The 19,019-nt window shown below is 42.2% G+C and overlaps 1 protein-coding gene and 1 long non-coding RNA gene across 13 annotated transcripts in view; one reads left to right on the top strand and one right to left on the bottom strand.

Annotated features, from left to right (window-relative positions):
- tenm1 (teneurin transmembrane protein 1) overlaps positions 1-19,019 on the top strand; it is a 1,688,122-nt gene that overhangs the window by 1,593,389 nt on the left and 75,714 nt on the right. For all 9 annotated transcript variants that reach the window (XM_068047383.1, XM_068047386.1, XM_068047389.1 and 6 more), the window contains one exon: positions 17,808-17,980. In XM_068047383.1, the coding sequence (XP_067903484.1) occupies positions 17,808-17,980 (173 nt within the window). The remainder of the gene's footprint in view (positions 1-17,807; positions 17,981-19,019) is intronic.
- Positions 1-19,019, bottom strand: part of LOC137377591 (uncharacterized) — a 91,377-nt gene that overhangs the window by 63,066 nt on the left and 9,292 nt on the right. The gene's annotated exons all lie outside the window — the stretch shown is intronic.

Below are 19,019 nucleotides of genomic sequence, written 5' to 3'. Positions count from 1 at the left end.
AGGATCAGGCCGGGCCCTCACGGTGTTGGGTTCAGCGGCGGGCCCCATCCAGAGGGATCTTCAGGCCCCCCGCCATGGACCTCGTGCCGGGGGGGACCTAAATTCAGCCCATTGTTTCAAATGTAATCTACCTCCATTAACAGAGAGACAGCTAGGTTATAGAAAACTGAGAGTAGAGGCAAATGTGTGTTGTTCGTGTCGGCGGGATATGGGTAGTGATGCACCCCAGGGGTCTCTGATGGGATCTTTTTTGTTTTCATTCAATATATATAAGATTTTGGCATAGGTAGAAGAAAAATGATTTTGAAACTTGATGATTACACCAAATTATGGGCGTAGCAAACTGTGTGGGAAACTGTATGAGGCCAGAGACCTATTAGGATACTGGGCAGACATAGTCCAATGCAAATAAATGTGAACCAGTACAATTAAGGAGAAAAGAAAAACAGGGAATAGAAGTTATATGCTAAACAATAAGATAACAAAACAGGGGAATACAGAAATCTAAGTATTTACTTATGGTATATTAAATATAAAAGCTAAGAAAATAGTGTTGAATTTGTGCAAGACATTGATTTGGCCACTGTTGAAATATTGTGTGCCATTCTGGACATGTATTAAGAATGTGGAATGAGTCACAGAATCACAATAATACAATGCAGAAGAGGCCCTTCGGCCCAGCGAGTCTGCACCGATGCATTAAAGACACCTGACCTGTCGACCTAATCCCATTTGCCAGCACTTGGCCCATAGCCTTGAATGTTATGATGTGCCAAGTGCTCATCCAGGTAATTTTTAAAGGTTGTGAGGCAACCCGCCTCGACCACCCTCCCAGGCAGTGCATTCCAAACCGTCACCACCCTCTGGATAAAAAAGTTCTTCCTCAAATCCCCCTTAAACCTCCTGCCCCTCACCTTAAACTTGTGTCCCCTCATAACTGACCCTTCAACGAAGGGGAACAGCTGCTCCCTATCCCCCCTGTCCGCCCCTCATAATCTTGTACACCTCGATCAGGTCACCCCTCAGTCTTCTCTGCTCCAGTGAAAACAACTCAAGCCTATCCAACCTCTCTTCATAGCTTAAAGGTTGCATCCCAGGCAACATCCTGGTGAATCGCCTCTGCACCCCCTCCAGTGCATCACATCCTTCCTATAATGTGGCGACCAGAATTGCACACAGTACTCCAGCTGTGGCCTTACCAAAGTTCGATACAACTCCAACATGACCTCCTTGCTTTTGTAATCTATGCCTCGATTGATAAAGGCAAGTGTCCCATATGCCTTTTTCACCACCCTATTAACCTGCCCTTCTGCCTTCAGAGATCTATGGACAAACACGCCAAGGTCCCTTTGTTCCTCGGAACTTCCCAGTGTCAGGCCATTCATTGAATACTTCTGTGTCACATTACTCCTTCCAAAGTGTATCACCTCACACTTTTCAGGGTTAAATTCCATCTGCCACTTTTCTGCCCATTTGATCATCCCGTCTATATCTTCCTGCAACCCAAGACACTCAACCTCACTGTTAACTACTCGGCCAATCTTTGTGTCATCCACGAACTTACTGATCCTACCCCCCCACCCCCCACCCCCCACATAGTCATCTATGTCGTTTATATAAATGACAAACAATAGGGGACCCAGCACAGATCCCTGTGGTATGCCACTGGACACTGGCTTCCAGTCACTAAAACAGCCATCTGTCATCCTCTCTGTCTCCTACAGCTAAGACAATTTTGAATTCACCTGATCAAGTTACCCTGTATCCCATGTGCATTTGCTTTCTTGATAGGTCTGCCATGCGGGACCTTGTCAAAGGCTTTGCTGAAATCCATATAAACTACATCAACTGCACTACTCTCATCTCCACAGCTGGTCACATGCTCAAAAAATTCAATCAGATTTGTTCGGCATGACCTCCCTCTGACAAAGCCATGCTGACTATTCCCAATCAAATTTTGCCTCTCCAAGTGGTGATGGATTCTCTCCTTCAGAATTTTCTCCAATAGTTTCCCTACCACTGACGTGAGACTCACTGGTTTGTAGTTCCCTGGCTTATCTCTGCAATCTTTCTTAAATAGTGGGACCACATTAGCTGTTCTCCAGTCCTCTGGCACCTCCCCCGTGGCCAGAGAGGAATTAAAAATTTGGGTCAAAGCCCCTACAATCTCCACCCTCACCTCCCACAGCATCCTGGGACACAAATCGTCCGGACCTGGAAATTTGCCCACTTTTAAGCCTGCCAAAACCTTCAATACCTTGTCACTCCCTGTGACAATTTGCTCAAGAACCTCACAGTCTCTCTCTCTCAGTTCCATATCTACATCCTCATTCTCTTGGGTGAAGACAGATGTGAAGTATTCGTTCAACACCCTACCAATGTCCTCTGGCTCCATCCACAGATTTCCCCCTTGGTCCCTAATGGGTCCTACCCTTTCCCTGGTTATCCTCTTCCCATTGATATACTTATAGAATATCTTGGGATTTTCCCTGCTTTTACCAGCCAGACCTTTCTCATATCCCCTCTTTGCTCTCCTAATTGCTTTCTTAAGCTCCATCCTACACTTTCTGTACTCCACTAATGCTTCCATTGATTTGCTCTCCTTGTATTTGCTAAAAGCCTCTCTTTTCCTTCTCATCGTACCCTGAATGTTTCTGGTCATCCATGGTTCTCTGGGCTTGTTGCTCCTACCTATTACCCTAGAGGGAACATGTTGGGCCTGGACCCTCCCCATTTCCTTTTTGAATGCCTCCCACTGCTCTTCAGTAGATTTCCTGACAAGTAACTCTTTCCAGTCTACCTTGGCCAGATCCTGCCTTATTTTACTAAAATTCGCTCTACCCCAATCCAAAACCTTTTTTTGCAACTTATCTATTTCTTTCTCCATAACAAGATTAAATTGTACCATGTTGTGGTCGCTTTCACCAAAATGTTCCCCCACCAACACATCAACCACCTGTCCGGCTTCATTCCCCAGAATGAGGTCAGCACTGCACCCTCCCTTGTTGGATCCTCTACATATTGAGCTAAAAAGTTCTCCTGTATGTATTTTAAGAACTCCACTCCATCTAAGCCCTTAACACGATGACTATCCCAATTAATTTTGGGAAAGTTGAAATCACCTAATATAATTACCCTATTATTATTTTTACACACCTCTGCAAGTTGCGCACATATTTGCTCCTCAATTTCCCGCTGACTATCTGGGGGTCTATAATAAACACCTAGCAATGTGGCTGTCCATTTTTTATTCCTAAACTCTACCCATAAAGCTTCATTTGATGTCCCCTCCAAGATATCGTCTCTCCTTACTGCAGTAACTGACTTCTTAACTAATATTGCAATGCCCCCTCCTCGGTCTCGCCTGAATATTCTATATCCCGGGATATTGAGCTGCCAATCCTGCCCCTCCCTCAACCATGTCTCCGTGATGGCTACCATATCACAATTCCACATGTCAATCCTTGCCCTTAACTCATCCGCTTTACCTGTAATACTCCTGGCATTAAAGTAGAGGCCATCCATCCTGGTCTTACTCCCTTGAAACTTACTTCCGCTGTATTCCCTCTGACTTGTTTGCTTTCCTGTGTTTAGCTGTGTCCCTATTCTGCTCGGAGTCTGCATCCCCTCCCCCTGCCAAATTAGTTTAAACTCCTCCCAACAGCACTAGCAAACCCGCCAGCAAGGATGTAAGCCCCCCTCTGGTTCAGATGTAGACTGTCCCGCTTGTACAGGTCCCACCTTCCCCAGAAACGGTCCCAGTGGTCCAGGAATCTAAAACCCTCCCTCCTGCACCAACTCTTAAGCCACGCATTCATCTGTGCTATTCTCCTATTTCTATACTCGCTAGCATGTGGCACTGGGAGTAATCCAGAGATTACAACCTGAGAGGTCCTGCTTTTTAGTCTACTACCTAACTCCCTGAATTCTTGATGCAAGACCTCATCCCTCTTTCTACCTATGTCATTGGTACCAACATGTACCATGACCTCTGCCTTATCACCCTCCCCCTTCAGGATGCCCTGCAGACGTTCAGTGACATCCTGGCCCCTGGCACCAGGGAGGCAACACACCATCCTGGAGTCACGTTGACGGCCACAGTAGCACCAATCTGTTCCCCTGACTATAGAATCCCCTATTACTATTGCTCTTCCTCTCTTTCCCCCTTCCTATGCAGACAGGCTGCTTGTTGTGCCAGAAGCTTGGCTCTGTCCTGGAGGAACCAGCCTCATCAGCCTCCAAAATTGAATACCGATTTGCACTCGGAACCCCAGGGGACTCCTGAACTACCTGCCTGTTTCTCTTGGACTGCCTGGTGGTAACCCATTCCCTTCCTTCCTCAAGTCCCTTCAGCTGCAGTGTGACCACCTCTCTAAACGTGCTATCCACGATGCTCTCAGACTCACAGATGCTCCACAGTGTTTCCAGCCACCGTTCCAGCTCTGAAACCCGAACTTCCAGGAGCTGCAGCTGGACACACTTCCTGCACACATGCTGGTCCCGGGGACTGGAAATGTTCCCGGATTCCCACATGCAGCAAGAGGAGCAAACCACGGCTTTAAGCTCTCCTGCCATGACTAAACCCTTTAAACTTAAAACTTTAGAAGACTATTATACTAAAAAAAATAAACTAAGTCTTGCTAAAACAATGACTTACAATTCAATCCAGTTTGAAAAATACCCAGCAGGACTTACTCACCAGTCAGCTGTGCTCTTTGGAAACTCTCAGCTCCCCTCACGCTCTTTGAGGACAGGTAGGAAATGAAAGGAGCTCCTCACCGAACTCCCTCAGTCACAAAACTCCCACTTTAGCACTCTAATGCAGCCCCAAGTCAGCACTCCAGTGCTGGGTCCAGGAAAAATTCATAGAATTATACTGGCAATAAGAAGTTAAAGTTGAAAAATTGGCTTGAAAGATTGAGGCTTTTTCACGGAAACAGAAAAGATTATCGGTCGTCTAACACAATGTTTTCAACATTCTGAAAGTTTTGACAGAATAATTATTGAAAGCTTTTTATGCTGTTTGACAAATTAGTTCCAAAGGGACAGAGGTTTAAGATTATCTTCAGAAAGTTCAAATTAGATCATAGAATGCTTCACCACTAGTGACTATTGAAGCAGAGATTATCACATCATTTAAAAGGTTTTTGCATTTTTATTTTTTTTTTAATCGAAACTGATAGGGGAAAGGGAAGGAAAATACAATTAGAGGAGGTCGCTCCACCTGATGGATAATATCATTGGAGGCCCCATGGGCCAACTGGTCTCCTTTAAAAGATTCAATTACTAATAAGGTATTCAAAGACACAAAAGACAATTTTGTAGAAACAGTTAATGATGCACTTGTGAACTTGTTTCAAACACTATTTTGAACTCTTAGCAGCATGAAGGGAAAATTGGTAGACATAAATATATACTTTTTAAGTATTTTAAGCTATTTGGTAGGCTGTCCTGACTGGTTATTCAGAATTGGTTGTATTCATAAGTCAATGGTACTGTCATTAACTTCCGAGCTTTTCATTTGCATATTCCCTATCTCCTGAATTCTGGTTGATCACTTTTTTTTGAGCCAATTACCATGTTTGATGCTAGAGCTTGATGCATGGATTGTGAGGTAGCGAATGAAAATAAATAGGAAATATGCACAAATGTATCAATTTTACAAAATAGATGGACTACAAGTTTTTCAGCGAATTTTCTCATTATTAGCATTAAAACTTGCTCAAATGTAACTATGTCTTATGGATTTATAAAATGTCTTGATTTTGCAAATGCGTTTCAGGTGCATTTTAATAATGCTTCAGCTGAGTACTTCAAACTGATTTCCTGAGAGGTATACTTGGTTGCTGTTGATTGAGAATACTTGAGCTTGATGGCAATCTGATGACACAGTGGAATAAATCATAGGCGGGTGGGAGTGAAGTGATTTATAACTTTAACCCCTTATTGGGACTAAACCAAATCAGGAGTACATCCCTATGAAACTCCTTTAATTAAGTTCAAACCAGACAAACTCTTATAGACACTTAATTGGGTCCAAAGAATTGAACTAGTTTTCCCTCAAAGAAAGAAAAAAAACAGAGAATATTACCATCTTTTGGATGGCCTATTTTTTAAATAATTATGGCTAAGTCATAAATATCCCAGATATTATAAGATTCTGGGAAACTCTTCAATACGTATCCCTCCACTTAAAGAAACACAGAGCAGGGGTTCTTGTAGTTGTACACAAAATGCCTCATGAGACGATTTATTAACTTTTATATATTTATTAAAGAATTTAACATGCAATACACTTTTAAGTGGATAAGTATACTACAATATGAAAGATTACTGAGAGATGTAAAACATAATCTTATTTCTAAAATAGAATCCAAAAGTTCAACCTTGACAATGTTGCAGCAAAATATCTTCGAATTTCCATCAAAATTCAAAGTAAATTATTACCTTAAATTCCCCGAGTAAGCCTCCTGCTTAACAAGACAAAACACTCTCAGTTAAGAGCAGAATTCTCTTGTCATGCAGTCAGCCGTTCTTTTCATAGGTTGATAAGCATTGATGAGGAATTTCAATACCTCTGATTTTTCAATTCAAAACTCTCGTGTTTATACTGTTTCTAATCTATTAATTCATCTTTTGGAATGTAGGTGTTCCCTTTTTGTGCATGTTTTTCCCACTTTCATTATCCATATATAGTAAAATCATTAGGTACTTATTCCCAATTAATTATCTGCTGAGAATTCCCTTCTCATGAAGTTGTAAGCTTTTATCTGGTCAAAATGTTTGCAGTGTTTTATAGTAACACTAAGACTTAACTTTATAAATGTATTTTATACTTAAAAGATTTTTAATTAAATTTGTACAGTAACTTTTTTCCTTTTTGGGATAAATTGGGTTCACGTGGCATCTGTTTTTGTAGGTAACATTCCATTTGGTGATTGATCATCTGTGATGGTTCTTTGATGGTACCTTCTACCATCTCCTTAAATCAGTTTGGCTATATCATTATAATTATCGACTAATTAGGATTATTGTTATCAGTATGGACCATGTATAGCTTGTCTCAGTATGTTTCCAATATAGCAGAGACCTTGGAATGGATTTTTTTTTACTTAAAAGGTGTTTCTCATACACATTCCATTGGAACAAGGATGTTCATAGATTTTTAACTCTGACATAGGATGTGGGGACATAGGACATAGGAAGATAGGAACAGAAGTAGGCCATTCAGCTCCTCGAGCCTGTCCCGCCATTCAGTGAGATCATGGCTGATCCGCGGCCTAACTCCATATACCTGCTTTTGGCCCATATCCCTTAATACCTTTGCTTAACAAAAATCTATCTATCTCAGATTTAAAATTAACAACTGTTCTAGCTTCAACTGCTGTTTGTGGGAGAGAGTTCCAAACCTCTACCACCCTTTGCGTGAAGAAGTGCTTCCTAACATCTCTCCTGAACGGTCTGGTCTGAATTTTTAGACTATGCCCCCTAGTTTTAGAATCTCCAACCAATGGAAATAGTTTATCTTTATTTAGCCTGTCTTTTCCTGTTAATATCTTGAAGACTTCAATCAGATCGCCCCTTAACCTTCTAAATTCTGGCGAAAACAGGCCTAATTTGTGTAATCTCTCCTCGTAACTTAACCCCTGTAGTCCAGGTATCATTCTTGTAAACCTACGTTGCACTCCCTCCAAGGCCAATATATCCTTCCTAAGGTGTGGTGCCCAGAACTGCTCACAGTACTCCAAGTGGGGTCTAACCAGGCTTTTGTACAGCTGCAGCATAACCTCTGTGTCTTTATACTCTAATCCTCTGGATATAAAGGCTATCATTCCCTTAGCCTTTTTGATTATTTTCTGTACTTGCTCGTGGCATTTTAAAGATCTAGGCACCTGAACTCCCAAGTCTCTTTGGACATCCACTGTACTTAACCTCTTCCCATTTAGAAAGTACTCTGCTCTATCCTTTTTTGGTCCAAAATGGATAACCTCACACATGCCCGCATTGAAATCCATCTGCCACAGTTTTGCCCACTCACCTAGTCTGTCAATATCTCTTTGCAATTTTATGCTATCATCTAGACTGTCTACAATGCCGCCTAACTTTGAATCATCAGCAAATTTGGATATATGACTTACTATGCCATCATCCAAGTCGTTAATGAAAAATCTGAATAATTGAGGCCCCAACACAGATCCCTGCGGGACACCACTAATCACATCCTGCCAATCGGAGTACTTACCCATTATCCCCACTCTCTGCCGCCTGCCACTCAACCAACTTTCGAACCATATCAATAATTTACCCTCAACTCCATGGATTTCTACCTTAGTTAACAGTCTCTTATGTGGGACTTTATCAAATGCCTTCTGGAAGTCCATACAAATAACATCCATGGACACTCCCCTGTCCACTACCTTAGTCACCTCTTCAAAAAATTCAATGAGATTTGTCAGGCATGACCTTCCCGTCATGAATCCATGCTGGCTGTCCCTGATTAACTAAAATGTTTCTAGGTGTTCAGTCACCCAATCCTTGATTGTAGACTCTAGCAACTTGCCCACCACAGATGTCAGGCTAATTGGTCTGTAATTTCCTTGGTTCCCCCTTTCACCCTTCTTAAAAAGTGGAGTGACGTGCAACTTTCCAATCCAGAGGGACCACTCCTTAATCTAGGGAACTCTGAAAGACTATAGTTAGGGCATCTACAATGTGCTCGCCTACTTCCTTTAACACCCTCGGATGGAAACCGTCAGGTCCAGGGGATTTCTCACTCTTTAGTTCCATTAATTTTCTTGTTCCTGATGATTTACTTACGTTAATTGTATTAAGTCCCTGTCCCTATCGGCTATTAATTTTTTCGGGACTTCCGGCAAGTTACCCTCCTTTTCAACTGTAAATATTGAGGCAAAGTAATTGTTCAACATGTCTGCCATTTCCCCATTATCAATGACAATATCTCCAGTTTCAGCTTTTAGTGGGCCTACATTGCTCTTGACCACCCGCTTTCCCTTTATGTAACTATAAAATTTCTTCTTATTGATTTTGATGTCCCTTGCAAGTTTCCTTTCATAATCTCTTTTAGTAGCTCTTATAAGCTGCTTTGTGACCCTTTGCTGGTCTTTGGATCGATCCCAATCAGCCGGATCTGTGCTGCATTTTGCATTTTTGTAAGTCATTTCTTTTATGCTATCCCTAATCTCTTTAGTTGTCCATGGCTGTTTTTTCTGTGAAGTGGAGCTTTTTCCTCTCAGGGTATACACTCGCTCTGTATTTCGTTAAATGTTTCTTTAAATATTCTCCACTGTTCTTCAGTCATTTGACCCATTAACAGATCTACCCAGTTTACCGTGGACAGTCTCTGTCTCATCCCGGTAAAGTCAGCCTTACCCAAGTCTAAAATTCTAGTAGCTGATTCATGCTTTTCACTTTCAAACGCTACCTTGAATTCGATCATGTTGTGATCGCTATTTGATAAATGTTCACGCACAGTTAGGATACTAATTAAATTTGGCTCATTACTCATAACTAAATCTAATATTGCCTGTCCCCTTGTTACATCTAGGACATATTGCTGTAGGAAACTATCCCGGACACATTCCAGAAATTCACTACCTTTCTGACAGGTCCTAGTCTGCCTCTCCCAATCTATGTGTAAGTTAAAATCCCCCATTAATACTACTCTGCCTTTGTTACACACTTGCCTAATTTGTGCATTTATACAATCTAACACCTCAGAAATGCTACCAGGGGATCTATACACAACACCCATTACAGTTTTAGATCCTTTTCTGTTCCTCAATTCCACCCATAAGGTCTCCACTGGATGCTTTCCCCTCATTATATCCTTCCTCACCAATGAGGTGATATTATTTCTAAACTCTGCCTTTAAAGGGAATTTCAGTGAGTCTTGAAAACTGATCATTTATTCAATCTTTAAGTCTAAAAGTTATAATGTATTAATTAGATATAAATTCTACCTAATTAAGCCTATTATACCTATATTTCATCAGAGGGGAATTGCAGAAATAACACAGCTGGGTTCATGGTTTCAAAATTGTGGAACTGTAATGTTAAAAATCCTTTCCCATTTCAGTGAATAGGAACAATGGGCCTTGAGTATGTTATCTTCCCAAATTAGGAATAAGGTAGAGCAACATTACAAAGGAGGAGGTGTTGGAGGTCTTGAAGCGCATTAAGGTGGATAAATCCCCAGGGCCTGACCAGTTGTATCCTGGGATGCTCTGGGAAGCAAGGGAGGAGATTTCTGGGGCCCTGGCAGAGATTTTTGTATCATCGGTAGCCACGGGTGAGGTACCGGAAGACTGGAGGATAGCTAATGTTGTGCCTTTATTTAAGAAGGGCAGCAGGGATAAGCCAGGGAACTACAGGCCAGTGAGCCTTACATCAGTGGTGGGAAAGTTATTGGAAGGGATTCTGAGAGACAGGACTTATATGCATCTGGAAAGGCATGGTCTGATTAGGGATAGTCAGCATGGCTTTGTGCGTGGGAAATCATGTCTCACGAATTTGATTGAGTTTTTCGAGGAGGTGACCAAGAGGATTGATGAGGGCAGGGTGATGGACGTTGTCTACATGGACTCTAGCAAGGCCTTTGACAAGGTCCCGCATGGTAGCCTGGTCCAGAAGGTTCAAACACATGGGATCCAGGGTGAGCTAGCAAATTGGATACAAAATTGGCTTGGTGATAGGAGGCAGAGGGTGGTAGTCGAGGGTTGTTTTTCAGATTGGAGGCCGGTGACCAGTGGTGTGCCGCAGGGATCGGTGCTGGGCCCTCTGTTGTTTGTCATACATATTAATGACTTGGATGTGAATGTAAGGGGCATGATTAGTAAGTTTGCAGATGACACCAAAATTGGTGGTATAGTGGACAGTGAAGAAGGTTGTCTAAGGTTAGAACAGGATATAGATCAACTGGGAAGGTGGGCAAGGGAGTGGCAAATGGAATTTAACACAGACATGTGAAGTGATGCATTTTGGGAAGTTAAACCAGGGTAGGACATATACAGTGAATGGCAGGGCCCTGGGGAGTGTTGTTGAGCAGAGAGACCTCAGGGTGCAAGTACATAGTTCCCTGAAAGTGGCAACACAGGTAGACAAGGTGGTGAAGAAGGCGTATGGCATGCTTGCCTTCATTGGCTGAGGCATTGAGTACAAGAGTTGGGACATCATGTTACAGTTGTACATAACGTTGGTTAGGCCGCATTTGGAGTACTGTGTGCAGTTCTGGTCGCCGCACTACAGGAAAGATGTGATTAAGCTTGAGGGTGCAAAAAAGATTCACAAGGATGTTGCCTGGTTTGGAGGGCTTGAGTTATAAAGAGAGATTGGATAGGCTGGGTCTGTTTTCCCTGGAGCAAAGGAGGCTGAGAGGGGACATGATAGAGGTATAGATAGGGTCGATAGCCAGAGTCTGTTTCCCATGGTAGGGGTGACTAAAACTAGAGGGCATAGATTTAAGGTGAGAGGGAGGAGGTTTAAAGGGGATCAAAGGGGTAAATTTTTCACACAAAGAATAGTGGGTATCTGGAATGAACTGCCTGAAGAGGTGGTGGAGGCAGGAACAGTAGTGACATTTAAGAGGCATCTGGACAGGTACTTGAATGAGCAAGGCATAGAGGGATATGGAAGTAATGCAGGCAGGTGGGATTAATATAGATAGGCATTATGGTTGGCATGGGTGCGGTGGGCCGAACGGCCTGTTCCATTGCTGTACGACTCTATGACTCAATGTCAGGCTTACTGACATTCTCCGATTTATGGATTTTGCACCTTTATGTTAATATGCAGAAAGAAATGAGAGAAAGATATTTATTATCTTTCTCTCTCTTCACTTTGTTCCTGAAATGTGTTCGTTAATAACAATAATCCTGCACTCTAAACAACCAACTTTGTAAAGTGCTTTGAGTTCTTCGTAAGGTGGTTATGGAATGCAAGTAGTTTTTCAAAGAATCATATAAAATCAGCAAATCATTAATGAAATTAGAAATGTTGGCAATGTTTGACACTCATATCAGTCTTGTAGGGAAGATAGTAAAACCATGGAATAGTCCATTCTCTCCTCAGTTTGGCAAGCACACATTTTGGTAATTATAGCATGGCTTGAGCTGTGTATTGTTGGTTTTTACTTGAGTTTAATTTTTCAGTGACTTATCTGTATTCAAAGTATTATTCACAAGTGTAAAATTTAAAGAGTTATTGGAGCTCTTTGAGGGTTTTTTTTTTGGCTAGGTTCAGTTCTAGAAAAAACTGCTCCTTAAGCTTCAAAACTGGTGATCCATGAGGTACTGTGGATTATCACCAGCAGCTAAATTGTATACCACCACAATCTGTAAGCTCATGGCCCAGTACATCCTTCACCCAATCACCATCGAGAAAGGAGGCCAGCCCTGGAATTTGTAAAGGTGTGCCTGAAGCAGCACCAGGCTGCACCTTAGGCGCCAACCTAATGAAGTTACTATACTGAGATAACTGCATGCTAAATACCGAAAGTAGAAGGCTACAGCCAGAACTACTAAACAGTTGCACGATTAATCAGAGCAAAGATACAAAGCTCTATCACATCCTTTTGAGAACGGTGGAGCACAGTCAGGCAGCAAACAGGAGGAGAAGGCTCCATGAACATCTCCATCCTCAAGTGAAGCCCAGCACTTGAATGCAAGAAACAAGGCTGAAGTGTTTTCAGGCATCTTCAGCCAAAACTTCCAGCTGGACTCAGCCTCCCCCCAAGGTGCTCACATCATAAATCCACATTACATTAAGCAACAGCTAAGTGCACTGGACACAAGGAAGGCCATCGGACACAACAATGTCCCAGCTGTCATGTCAAAGACCTTCCAATAGTAACAGTCAACCTCCTAGTCAAGTTGTTCCGGTACAGTTATGACACAGGCAACTACCTGCCAATATGAAAAATTGCCCAGTTATATCCTTTCAAAAAAGGTAGGACACATCTAACCCAGCCAATTGCTGTCCTATCAGCCTCCTCCCAATCATCGGTAAAGTGATGGAAGGCATTATCAAGAGTACCATTAAGCAACACTACTCAAAAATATACTGTTCACTGATGCTCAGTTGTGGTTCTGCAAGAATGAATTGGCTCCAGGTTGTACCAAGCATTGATCCACAAAAGCAGAATATCGGAGGAGAGCTGGGAATAGCTGCTGTTAACATCAAGGCTATACTTGACTGAATATGACACCAATGCACATTATTGAAACTAAGGTCAATGGGAGGCAAAAGGAAAGCTCTGAAGTAGCTGGAGTCACACCTGGCTCAAAGGAAGACAGTTGTGGTTGTGCTTCTCAATGCAACTATGTTCAGCTACTTTATCAATCACTTTATCCATCATCAGGTCACAACAATAATTTCACAGTGTTCAGTTCCACTCATAAATCCTCCAATAATGAAGCATACCCAAGCCAGTCAACAACAGGACCTTAAGAACAACTACACTCATACTATCAAGTGAATACTATCATATTCAGTCAAGTATTGCCTTGATGTTAACAACAGATTTATGAAAGGTAAGTGCCATCCCTTTCATCACTAGTGCACCTTGGCTGCAATATGAACAGCCTATAGGATGCAAAACAGCAGCTCACCAAGCTTACTTCAATAGTAACTCCCATCCCTGCAACCACTACCACTGAGGGTAGCAACATCATGAGAATGCCATCATCTCCAAGTTCCTCCAGTAAGTCATACAACATCCTGGCTTGGATATAGATTGCTGTTCCTTCCTTGTCAGTGAGTCAATATCCTGAAATTAGCACAAGGATTGCAATGGCTCAACGAGAAGGCTCACTATCACCTTCTCTGAGCAACTGGGAATGAGAAACAAATGCAAGTTTGCCAGCATCACCCACATCCCAAGAGCGATTTTTTTAGAAATGTTATCAAAGCTGTGATATAAGCTATTGAGAAGTTTCCGTTTCCAATTGTGCATTATCTACCATTATCCATCACTTACACGTTCACAGCAGTACAAGTTTCAGGAGAAACACAGAACTTAGTATCTGCAGCAAATATAATCCAGCTGTGCACATATTGGCCCCAATTTTGCAAACTCAACAATATATATGCCTAGAGTGGCTGGCTGCCTTGTTCAAGTTGCCCCAAAGCACACTGAGGTGACTGCTCCATTTTCCATAGTCAGCTAATTTGCCAGTCCCAGCACACTTTTTGGCTTCACATTAACAGCTAGCAAAATGGGGAGATAACACAAAAGTAATGTGCACACACAAAGAAAAGAGGCTGCAAAATAGTTTCAACATTTATAAAGCTTCACATGGATTTTAAATACTTGTCAACCTTTGCCAAGACTATGAAGGGATGGTGGAAGAAGTTGTTTTATGCACAATATGAAGTTAAATAAAAGCCAATGTGCAGAGGAGATTTCCCAGAATGGTTCCAAGGATGGGGGATTTTAGTTACAAGATTAAGTTGGAAAAGCTGGGGTTGTTCTCCTTAGAGCAAAGGAGATTGAAGGGAGATTTAATAAAGGTGTACAAGATTATGACAGGCATGGATATATTAAACAAGGACAGACGGTTCCCATTAACTAATGGTACAAGGAATAGGGGACACAGATTGAAGGTTTTGGGCAAGAGATGCAGGGGGAATGTGAGGAAGAACTTTTTTTACACAGCAGGCGGTAATGACCTGGAACTCACTGCCCACAAGGAAGTGGAGACAATCAATGATTTCAAAAGGAAATTGGATAGCCACTTGAAGGAAATAAACCTGCGGGGCTACGGGGATCGAGCAGGGGAGTGGACTAACTGGAATGTTCTGTGGAGAGCCGGCATGGACCCGATGGGTCAAATGGTCTCCTTCTGGGCCGTAAATGACTATGATGGTATCATGTCTATGAGCAAACAGAGTATATGGCCAAGGAATGGAATGAAGAGGTATCTAACCTCATTTGATGTATTCCAAAGTGGATGTACTACTGCATGCAGTGGTTGTGAGGGGTGGAGGTACATCAGGACATTTTCCATAGAGAAAAGAAGTGCATTTTCTTGTTAGAAGTTGGAAACCACGTTCTCCCCAGGTGCCATCTTCAATGCCCTGCACTTGAGCACCTAAGAAAGAAACATTCAGTGCCCCGGAAAGCTGTCGCCTAGACTCACGGAGAGTGGTGAACATTGCTACTTGCAAACAAGGTCGCAATCACTTTGTTTCATGTCTCTGGGGATAAATGACTGATCTAATATATGTCACCAGTAGCTGCTTAGAAAAATCAGGTGGCATAAAAGTTTAAAATTGGAAAATCATGCCTCTGATAACACACGCCTGCTGGCCTCCCACACTCTACCCTCCGCAAACCTGAAGTCATCCAACACTTTGCTGCTTGTGTCCTTACTCGCACTGAGTCCTGTTCACCTATCGCCACTGTGCTCATTGATCAACACTGGTTCCTGGTTAAGCAACACCTAGATTTTAAAATTCTGATTCTTGTTTTGAAATTCCTCCCTGGCCTCACCTCTCCCTATATCTGTAATCTCCTCTAACCCCACACCCCTCCAAGATATCTGCGCTCCTCTAGTTCTGGCCTCATGAGCAACCCTGATGTTAGTCGCTCTGTAATTGGTGGTTGTGCCTTCAGCTGCCTGGGCCCTGAGCTCTGGAATGCCCGCCCTAAACCCCTGTGCCTCTCGATCTCTTTTTCCTGCTTTATGCCTGCCTTTTTGATCCAGCTTTTGATTATCTCCTTTTGTGACCCAGTGTCAAATTTTGCTTTTTAATGCTTCTGTGAAGTGCCTTGGGACATTTTATTACATTAAAGGTGCGATATAAATACAAGTTGTTGTTGATGCAAGGTTTACTGCAGGTTGGCTTGCTAGAGATAGTATAACTATGTGTCAGTCTCGTTTAGTGTAACACTATTGTCTCTAAGTCAGAAAGTTATGGGTTCAAGCTCCACTTCAAAGACTTGAATGCCTAATCTGGACCGGTATTACCCAATAAATTATCACGAGCCACATGTGGTATATTGGGAATGGTATATGGCTAATTGCATTTCTGGTTCGTAAATAAAAAAAGGAGTATCCTTTGGCATGTGATCTCAAAACACATTTGTGCAGTGGAGTCTGTCAGAGATACACAAAATTTATTTTATATTCAGGCCTCATCAGCATAATTCGGGCAAGCTGCCAAGCATTCAGTCAGCACTATCAGCCAGCTTGCAAAACTGCGGGGTGGGAAATCCAGCCATTTCATGGGCAAGCTGAGCCAGAAGTCAATAGTAAAAGGGGAGAAGACACATGAGGGGGAGGGATGGGGAATACCACCCAGTGGCTGGCAGAAGGCCACAATATGTTTGACAGGCCAGGAGGAACATTCCTATTCTTCCTGGCACGATAAAATTTTCCCCCAAAATGTTCCAGGCCATTTCTGGGGCAATCTCCAGTGGTCCATTTAAGCATCACTGGTTAGGCTACTCACCACCCGGTACAAGTGAATGGATAGTGTGTGGTGCACCTGAAAATGATAAGTACCATCCTACTACCAGTGTAGGACCACAAATTGCAGACAAAATCAGCTTCCAAGTAGTTTACTTAAGGTGGGCATTGGACATCTACGGGGTGGCCAAGGTGGCCATTCATTTCTCAGTGCGAAATAGATGACAGTTGAAAATTGCCCCCAGGTGCCGTCGGGAATAATGATAGTATTCTTAGTGAGTGTGATAGAAGACTAGTGAATGACAAGAATTTGATTGCATGCTCATTACACCCATCCTTTCCCTGCAAATCATCTTACACTTATTTTACAGTTGGGGTTCTTTCGCTATCGTTTACAGTTATAAATATAAATGGCCACTTACTTAGTTCTAAGAACTATCACCAGATGTGGTGGGAGGAAGTGTAAACAAGAGAGCCTGGTCTTGTCTCCCAAAATTGATGCTGAAATAGAAAATAATGTGTTTTTCTTTAAATTAAGTACCATGATTACAAGCTTAACACTGTGAACCATCTAGTTTTTTGATGGTATATGTCTAACAGAGGTATAAATACAAAGATGGTCAATTATTGCCAGCGTCAAACAAGTTAGATGTGGATTAATGCTTCTACTCCAGTAATGGGCCTCAACCTGAAATGTAAACAACGTGCATTATATAGTCCTCTAATGCAGTAAAATGTCACAAGGCACTTTGTCACAGAAGCAGTATCAAAATTTGACACTGAGCCATATAAGGAGGTGTTAAGATAGGTGATCAAAAGCTTGGTAATAAAGGTAGGTCTTTAAAAAAAAAAGGAGATAAAGGTAGAGAGATGGAAATGTTTAGGGAGGGAACTCCTGAGCTTAGGACCTTGGCAGCTGAAGTGGTCAGGAGATAATCTCGGGGAGGGCCAAACACAACACCAAGGTTGCGAATGGTCCAGTTCAGCCTCTGGCAGATGCCAGGGAGAGGGATGGAGTAGATGACTACGGAACACTGTTTGTGGCAGGGACCAAAAACAATGGCTTTGGTCTACCTAATATTAATTGGAGGAATTTTCTGCTCATCCAGAACTGGATGTCAGACAAGCAGTCTGACTTATCAGAGATCGCAGAGGGTTCAAGAGAGTTGATTGTGAGGTAGAGTTGGGTGTCGTCAGCATACATGTTGAACCTGACATTGCGTTTTCAGACTCATCTTAATCTGAAAGAAAAATTTAATATTTGGTCCCACTTTCCCTAGAGCAGAACATCCTGTAATAAGGGATTTTTATAAGGTGTCAACAACATGTGATAGTTTTAAAGAAATAGATTAGAAATAATTTTTTATGTTTTTTACCCAGGTATGACAGCGATGGTCACCTGACGAATGTGACTTTTCCTACTGGCCAAGTCAGCAGTTTCTATCGTGATGTGGGCAAATCAGTGCAAGTGGAGGCAAATCTATCCAACAGAGAGAACTTTGTTATCACAACCAATTTCTCAGCTACAAATACTGTATATCTATACAGGCAAGGTAAACCAGACTGTACTTACTGAACACACATGTCTAAAATAACACAAACTGCTTCTTAGGTTCTTAGTGTCCTTGCAGTAGTGTCCTTGATTGAAGTGAAGGCCTTGGAGTCTTTGCTGGGCCCAGGTACACAATTTCAGGCTTGCTTCTCTGGTACCAGAGGCCAAAGAGGGGCTTTGTCTGTAATTTTGAAGTTTGACCTGCCAGCATGGGTTCCCAGGGACTTCGCTGGAGGGAGAGACAGAGAGAGAGAGAGGTCTTCTCCTTGGTTTTCAAATTGCAGGCTTTTTCACTCTGAGGCACAATTTAAAAGCCCTAGTCTTACCAGCAGGTAGGTCATGTGACCATCTTTGTTTGAAAAGGAAACTTCTTGGAGGGTTGTTGGATTTCAAAGTCTTTCAGACATACTCGGTAGGGGCTGGAGTTTGGCTCTTACAAAGTTAAAGGGTGTTGATGTCTTTTGATCATCACTATTGACAAAACCTATCTTGCTAATTGAATCAGTGAGCACTCTCTTTGTCTCCCTATACAACTGTCTCTCAGCTAGTCCTTGTCTTCTCAAAATGTAAATATGTGGCCATCTTTTAGCTGTTCAGTTCTGCTTTTCTTTTGAAAAAGTAATTTGCAATGTCCAGTAAAAATGTTTCAAGCTGTGTCCCATATGGCAAAATTAACATGTTTCCATTTGACAGGTGTGATTTCCGTCATGCCCTTATTTCTCAAGTTATGAAACAATTGAAAGTGATGACCCTTGTTGGTGACAGTAGTTCTATTTCATTCCGTGCAAGTCAAACTTGACATATGCTAATGTTTGAGCAGTAGTATCAAAGCACAACAGCATTCCATTATGCCCTGGGTAGAAGTGCAATCTTCACATCTCCCTGATCATGCCCCAGATACAGTTGCATCAGTCAATGTGACACATAATATCTCTACAATTTCTGTGCTCGGGGATTCTCCTCTTCTACTTTTTTTACACAGCAAGGCCTATGGAGACCAATTTAACCCAATCATTGCCTCAATATTATTTGAAGGGCTC

The sequence above is a fragment of the Heterodontus francisci genome, chromosome 15, assembly GCF_036365525.1.
Source record: "Heterodontus francisci isolate sHetFra1 chromosome 15, sHetFra1.hap1, whole genome shotgun sequence".
In the NCBI taxonomy this organism is placed as follows: domain Eukaryota; kingdom Metazoa; phylum Chordata; class Chondrichthyes; order Heterodontiformes; family Heterodontidae; genus Heterodontus; species Heterodontus francisci.
Note: the sequence above shows the minus strand (reverse complement) of the source record. Positions and strands in the feature narration are given on the sequence as shown.